The 8,264-nt window shown below is 41.1% G+C and overlaps 1 protein-coding gene across 1 annotated transcript; it reads right to left on the bottom strand.

Annotated features, from left to right (window-relative positions):
• Positions 1 to 389: 389 nt before the first annotated feature.
• LOC121230528 (uncharacterized) lies at positions 390 to 1,226 on the bottom strand. Its single transcript, XM_041115432.1, has one exon. The coding sequence runs from the start codon at positions 1,224 to 1,226 to the stop codon at positions 390 to 392; it is 837 nt and encodes a 278-aa protein (XP_040971366.1).
• Positions 1,227 to 8,264: the final 7,038 nt, after the last annotated feature.

Genomic DNA, 8,264 nt, shown 5'->3' with positions numbered 1-8,264 from the left:
TCTCCTTCTTCAGGAACTTACTGACCGCCGACTTTGTGACATTGGTGTACGAAGCAGACTCTACCCATTTGGTAAAGTAGTCAATGACCACAAAAATGAATCGATGTCCGTTGGAAGCCTTTGGCGAAATTGGCCCAATGATGTCCATGCCCCACATTAAGAATGGCCATGGGGAATTCATAACATGGAGGGGTGAAGGAGGCACATGGATCTTGTCTCCATAAATTTGACACTTATGGCACTTCTTAGCGTAATTGATGCAATCTCCTTCCATTGTAGACCAGTAATATCCGAACCTCATAATTTGTCGAGCCATTGTGAAACCATTGGCATGTGTCCCACAGACACCATCATGGACTTCCTCTAGAATTTTTTTTGCCTCAACAGCGTCAACACATCAACACCTGATCCTTTCTCTTCTTATATAGGACCTCACCGTCTAGGACATAGTCACTGGCTAACGTCCTCAATGTTCTTTTATCATTTTCGATTGCTTGATTTGGGTACGCACGGCTCTTCACATATTGTAAGATATCATGATACCAAGGATGATCATCTCTCTCTTCCTCTTCATCAACATTACAACAGTGAGCTAGAGCCTCACAAATACTCATCTGAATTGGCTTCATATCCTCCTGTTCATTTACTTTGATTACGGAAGCTAGTGTAGCCAAGGCGTCAGCCATCTGATTCTCGTCTCGTGGGAGGTAATGAAAGGTAATATCATCAAACTTTTTAATTAACTCCAAGATTAACTTTCGGTAACTGATCAATTTGGGATCTCTCGTTTCCCACTCGCCTTTAAGCTGATAAATTACTAATGCAGAATCTCCATACACTTCTAATACTTTGATTTCGCGGTCTATAGCTGCCCAAATTCCCATGATACATGCCTCGTATTCTGCCATGTTATTTGTGCAGTCAAAATCCAGCTTGCAAGTGAATGGATAATGATCTCCATTTGGGGATATCAGTACTGCCCCAACTCTATTTCCAATGGCATTTGATGCTCCGTCAAAATTTAATTTCCAAGAATGATCTTCAGGCATGTCTCCTTCAGCGATTGCTATATACATTAGATCTTCATTGGGGAAATTGAAATTCAAAGGTTCATAGTCCTCCAAAGCTCTACTGGCTAGGAAATCTGCTATTGCACTCCCCTTCACAGCTTTTTGGTTTACATAGACTATGTCAAATTCGGATAGCAGAATCTGCCATCGGGCCATCCTTCCATTTAAAGCGGTTGACTCCATCATGTATTTGAGAGGGTCTAACTTTGAGATTAGCCAAGTTGTATGGTACAACATGTATTGCCTCAACCTTCGTGTTGTCCAAAGCACAGCATAGCTTCTCAATTGGGGGATACATCATTTCACACTCAGTGAATTTTTTACTGAGGTAATATATCGCTCTTTCTTTTCTCCAGTCTCATCGTGTTGGCCGAGGACACACCCCATCGAATTATCAAATACTGTTAAGTACAGTATCAATGGTCTACCAGGGCTTGGTGGTGTTAGTACTGGGGGACTAGACAAATATTGTTTAACCTTTTCAAAGGTTTTTTGGCATTCATCATCCCATACCCCAGGATTGTGCTTTTTAAGAAGATAGAATATGGGGTCACACTTCTAAGTCAGTTGCGAAATAAACCGTGCGATGTAGTTTAGTCTCCCTAGGAAACCTCGGACTTCTTTCTGAATTCGTGGCGGAGGCAGCTCCTGTATATGCTTGACTTTATCAGGGTTGACTTCTATTCCCTTCTCACTAACTACGAAGCCGAGTAACTTTTCGGACCTAGCTCCGAAGGTGCATTTTGACGGATTGAGCTTTAATTGGAATTTTCTCAACCTGAAGAACAATTTTCTCAACACTCGCACATGCTCCTCTTCAGTTCGGGATTTTGCAATCATGTCGTCAACGTAGACCTCAATTTCCTTGTGCATCATGTCATGGAACAAGGTTACCATGGCTCTTTGGTATGTGGCTCCTACATTTTTCAACCCGAAGGGCATCACTTTGTAGCAAAACGTTCCCCATAAAGTTATGAATGTGATTTTTTCCATGTCCTCAAGATGCATCTTGATCTGATTGTACCCGGAGAACCCATCCATGAAGGAGAACAGTGAATAGCCTGCCGTATTATCCACTAGAGTGTCTATGTGAGGCAATGGAAAGTTATCTTTTGAGCTGGCCTTATTTAAATCTCTGTAATCTACACATATCTGCACTTTCCTATCTTTCTTAGGGACAGGGACGACGTTGGCCACCCATTCTGAATAATTAACCACCTGTAAGAATCCAGCATTAAACTACTTCTTGACTTCTTCCTTTATTTTCATTGCTACATCGGGTCTCATCCTTCGGAGCTTCTGCTGAACTGGCTTGCACTCCTTTTTTGTAGGGACACGGTACACTGCGATATCGGTACTTAGACCAGGCATACCTTAGTATGACCATGCAAAGACATCCTTGAATTCTTACAACAGCTCAATGAGGTTCTGTCTTGTTTTCTCGTTAACGAAAGTGCCAATTTTAACTTCCTTCCCCTCTTCCAAGGCCACAATCTTAGTAGTCTCTTTGTGTGGCAGGATCTGTTCCTCTTTCCGCTCTACTATCCTTAACAAATCAGGAGATAAACCACAATCCTCGTCCTCTTCAACATTCTGAAATCCCTCAAAGCACATGTCTCGCTCCAAAGGAGATTCTGAGCTCGCATCAGCATTATTCATGACGTTGACATCCAGGGGCCTATTATGAGTATAAGAGAATACCCAAAGAAAACAAAATAAATAATTCCTTTGTATGGTATGATTGTGCATGAAATGAAAAGGAAGAAAGAATAATTGCTCGAACCGATATATGAAAATACATTTTTTATTGAAAATAATAATGTTTGAACATGAGCCTATTTCACAAAAGATTCTTATTGTCCCTAGGCTAGAAGACAACAGGTGGGTTTTGAATATTACTCTGTGTTAGCTCTAAAGATTACAGGAATTTCTTCCTCAGTCCAGTTATCCAAAACACTCCCAGGCTCATACGGGCAAATGCCTAATAAATTCCATTCCATTGCTTCCTCTTCAAATGTGGCGTTGATGCTCCAAATTCCCATCGCATCTTCAGCCATTCCTTCTTTCACCTTATGCTGTATAGAATGAATAAACACTTCAGATACAAATGTTTAGAAAATGTGGGGGAAGTTCATCGGTTCCCACCTGACTTCTGTCCCACTCAATCTCGCTCTCTACTGTTCTTGTTTCCTTTCAAACTATTTCTTTACTTGGCTTGCATCTGGCCTGAATCCCAAACCGAAGCGATCCCACTTACCAACCAAGATTGACACTCTAACTTGTCCACGGAGGTGCCTCCCGAGTCCTCTTCCAAGTAACGCCCTTTTCCCAACTGTCAGCTGCAGGCTCATTTTCGTAGCCCCTGATATCTTAGGTATCGGAATCCTGCTTCCTTCAGCTATAAACATTGCGTTTACAAACTCTAATGATCGAAATAAACATTCAACCGCTTCGTTGTCATTCTCTACGTAGGGTGCATCAATGGTAACTGACGCAATAATGTCCTCCTCCGCATTTATTGTTATTAGCCGTCCCTCAGTAACCATCTTTAGCTTCTGGTGCAGCGAGGATGGCATTGCCCCAGCTGAGTGAATCTAAGGTCTTCCTAATAGACAGTTATAGGAAGGCTTAATATCCATCACGAGGAAATTTACCTCGTATGTGTTTAGGCCGATCTGAAGAGGTACCTCTATCTTTCCCATTACTTTCCTTTCTGTGCCATCAAATGCTCTTACTATGTTCTGACACGTCTTCATATAGGAACTGTCTATAGGTAAACGGTTTAACGTAGCCCAAGGTAATACGTTCAATGTGGACCCATTATCAACTAGTACTCCGGATAGCGTATACCCCTTGCAACGTGTAGTGACATACAGAGCCTTAGTAGACCCCCTACCCCCTGGCAGTATCTCATCATCGCTGAAGGAGATGAAATTGTCAACGCTTATGTTGCCGATGAGACGATCCAATTTGTTAACCGAAATGTCATCCGCAACATAGGTTTCGTTCAACACTTTCGTCAATGCGTTGCGGTAGACCTCTGAATTTAATAGCAGAGCCAATACCGATATGCGATTCGGTTGTTGGTGTAGTTGTTCCACAACACTATACTTGCTGTGTCTTAGGAACTTCAAGAACTCCTTGGCTTCATTTTTCATTACTGGCTCATTAACCAGTGGTTCTAATCTCTCTACTTTTTACTTGAACATGACGGGTTTCCCTTTTGCTGGTTCGGCTCTTGTGTTTGGCGTGCAAATTGAACCCTCATTCTCTGAAACTGCTATACTACAATTATAATTCTAAGGCACCCTATGGCTATCTTTACAGGGGGAAGCTGTTGGCTTTTGGATTATAACTCTTGGTGTAACTTCTGCTTCTACTTCACTAATTCTAGGCTTCGAAATAATTATCACTAGACGACTAGCTCTGCAGCCTTCTTCACTTAACTCCCCTCCTAGAGAGCATACATCCCCCTCTTCGACAGACTCGAGGAACTCCAATTCCTTATTATCCATTAGACCCTGTACTAGGGCCCTGAACTCAAAACAATTCTGGATCTCATGATCTTTCTTATGATGGAACTCACAGTAGTTCCGTGTATCTTGGATTTTATCCCCCAACCAACCTCTCTTCTGTATTTCCTTCCAAACTAGCTTCAATGGGATTCTCACCTCCGCGATATTCAGCTTGACTTTGCTCCCTATTTTCTCAATTATCGCGTTTACCCCTTTATCAATATGACTGGGCAACAGATTTCCTGTACCAGGTGTATCATCAAATTTTACAACACCTGCTTTGATAAGCCTTTCCACGCACCTTTTGAACGAGGTACAGTTTTCTATCGAGTGCCCCGTAATCCTTGCGTGGTATTCGCACTGAGCATTTGCATCGTACTACTTAGGGTATGGGGGCTACAACGACTCTAAGTGGAAAGGAGCCACTACATGTGCATCAAACAGACTTTTATACAACTCCATATATGTCACTGGTATGGGAGTGAATTGAAACTTCTCTGTATTCTGTCTCGTGTTAGGCTTCCGCCTTGGTGAGGCCTGCTGGCCTATGACTATCGCCCTTGACTGATTAACAGTGGCAGGTTTTGCGTAGCCTGAGCTCACATTGCCTACTTCATTCTCTCTTTTCTTCTGGGCTGACCTTCTCGTGTTCTCCCCAACTTCTATCTTACCCGATCTTATGGCATTTTTTATCATTTCGCCAGACATTACTATGTCCGCGAAACTCTTGGTTGCATTACCTAACATGTGAGTAATGAAATGCGCCTTCAATGTATTGATGAAGAGCATGGTTGTTTCTTTTTCTAGCAACAGTGGTTGGACCTGTGTAGCGACCTCTCTCCATCTCTGAGCATACTGCCGGAAGCTTTCGCTTGGCTTCTTCTCCATATTCTGAAGTGTGATCCGTTCAGGTGCTATATCCGTTATATGGCCATACTGCTTCATGAAGGCCTAAGCTAGGTCTTTCCACGACTTGACTTGGGTCCTACTCAATTGATTGTACCATTTCGCTATAGCCCCACTCAAACTGTCCTGAAAACAATGGATCAACAGTTGATCGTTGTTGACATACCCCGTCATCCTTCGATAAAACATCGTAATGTGAGCCTCAGGGCAGCTGGTTTCGTTATATCTTTCAAACTCTGGCATTTTAAACTTCGGGGGAACTACTAAGTCCGGGACCAAACTTAGTTCCTTTGCATCGATTCTGCAGTAATGATCAGCATTCTCTAACTCCTTGAACTTTTCCTTCAACCATTTGCATCGATCCTCAAATTGTTTTGGGACCTCAGCCTTTATCTTTTCCACCTCTGCTGCGTTGTCGAAGTTAGGGACCTGGGGGTTTGCCAGATTATCTCCAGGGTTGGTGCTCGATCCTGCTGGGAAGTTTACTGGTGCCGAGGTACCAGTTTGATAAAGAGGTTGGACATTAACAGACACCCTTGGTGGTTGTGTTTGCATGTTCACTGATGCAAAACTTGTAGGACAAGTGGAATCCTCATTGTCATTTCCCGTGTCCACCATAGGGCCTTTTCCTTTGTCAGACCATCCTTTAAACAGTTGCGTCAGCTAGCTTATCATGTTGTTTTGTGATTCCAGCATGTTTCTCTGGGACTCCAGCGTTTGGTCTCTCATTTCCTGCTAGATCTTAGCCAGCTGCTCTTGCATCTGAGCCTGCAGTTGCTCTTGCATCTCCTTTTGCATTTGCTCAAACCTCTGATCCATATCCTTTGTTTTCCTTCGTGTGTAGTACCGGTGTTCCAGGGTAACTAGATAAATGGCGCTAATTAATAGGGTTCTTTTGTGTGCATGATGTTATGCGATGCAATGCAATGCAAATGCATGACATGAATGCAAAAAGGAGACGTCGATTCGAATTCAATTTCATTTAGAAAACTTCATTGGAAAACAAAATCTTTTACATAAAGTGGATTACATATACGGCTTGGCGCTAAATTCCATTACCGAGTTGCGACTACGATGCTGGTGTAGTGCCTTCTCCAACTCTGCCGCCCTTTTCTGATCGTGTGCTCTCTGACCATTTTCGGATAACCATATTATCCTCCACTTTATCAAGGAATTCGCTTTCCATGGCAAAACTTTCTATTAGTAACCGAACCGTGAATCGACACCTCCTTTTTATGATGAAAATGCTATGCAATGTGATGCAAACATAAACAAAATGAAACACGTTAATATAGGAGAAATAAACAACCTAAAACCCCTATCTAGGTAACTACTAAGGTTTGGCGTAGCCCTAACTATGGTAGGCTCCTAGGGTTTACTATATGTGGTTCAGTTCTAAAGAAAGGGGTACCTGAACCAGCAGATTCCTCAATCCTCACCCATTATAGGCTCCTATGGACCAAGTTCGGTTCAGGGGGATACATTTCCCTATGGCCATACGGAGGTGAAAACCTCACGAAGACATAGGTACGGATGTATCCCGGAAGCGATCCCCTAGCCCATGCGGAGGTGAAAACCTCACGAAGGTGTAGTTCCTCACTCCCACTTAAAAGGTGCGACGACAACGGTCATGCAATATGATGCAAGAATATATCGAAAGACTCGACAAATAAAGTAAAACCCACATGATAAAAACCGACAAAGACACAGAAGATGCAATGAGAGGATCGTAAATTTGAAAACCAAATTTCCAATTTTTGACAAGAAGACAGAAAATAATCAATTTACAGCTCGACTCTCTGATGTCCCCAGCGGAGTTGCCAAGCTGTCGAAACCATTTTTTTGAAAACGGGAAATCGACTTTTGAAAATGAAATGTTGGGAGTCGCCACCAATCGTTTTTAATAGGGTGTGGTTGGATCACCTCAAAACACAGTCGTTTTTAATAAATAAATAAAATTTTCAAAACGACGATTTTGGTCTGCGAAAATAGAAAACAGGTTCGGGAGTCAGTTACGTACGAGGAAGGATTAGCACCCTCAACACGCCCAAAATTGGTACTTGATTAATTATTTAGTGTCTTAATGTCGAAAATTAAAGATTTGGACAGAGTTCAAAACGCAATCCTCCTTTTATTGGCTTTGAAAACATTTAGGTAAGTCAAATGTGTATTAAAGACCATCTCACCTCAAGGTAAAACATTACATCCAGTACGTTAGGACACAACATTTTTGACCCTCAATTGTGAGCTTGCCTTTAAAACGTGCGTTTTAGCCTTAAAAGGATATTCGAATATTCAAAACAAACAAAGAAAGCGAAACCCAGTACGTTAGGGCACGATTCTTTGAATTCTTCAAATACTAAACATTGCCTTGTTTAAAATTTCAAATGAAATGTATTTTTATAAAAAAACTTAATAACATAAGGAATAAAACACGTGGCAATAACATATCATGAATAATCTAAAATAATAGGGAAAATGAACAACTTAGAATACATGCAATAACAGCACATAATATATTATAAAAATACCACCATTTATGTCCAAGGGGCAAATGAATAAGAAACCAATTTTTAAAGAAGTTTCAAATAAATCACCCAAATAAAATATAACGAGTTTTTAAAATAAAATAAAATAAATAATAGGGAAAAGAAAATTTGGAAATATAACTATATAAACTATAAGAAAAATTTAAATAGGTAATAAATATAAGAATTTAAAAAAATAAATAAGGGAAAAAATAAAAGAAATAATATATCATATAGTAATGTAC

The sequence above is a fragment of the Gossypium hirsutum genome, chromosome A06 (assembly GCF_007990345.1).
Source record: "Gossypium hirsutum isolate 1008001.06 chromosome A06, Gossypium_hirsutum_v2.1, whole genome shotgun sequence".
Taxonomy (NCBI): Eukaryota; Viridiplantae; Streptophyta; class Magnoliopsida; order Malvales; family Malvaceae; genus Gossypium; species Gossypium hirsutum.
Note: the sequence above shows the minus strand (reverse complement) of the source record. Positions and strands in the feature narration are given on the sequence as shown.

Coding starts and splice junctions, on each gene's coding strand:
- LOC121230528 (XM_041115432.1), bottom strand. CDS start 1,226: ATGGCCCGATGGCAGATTCTGCTATCCGAATTTGACATAGTCTATGTA.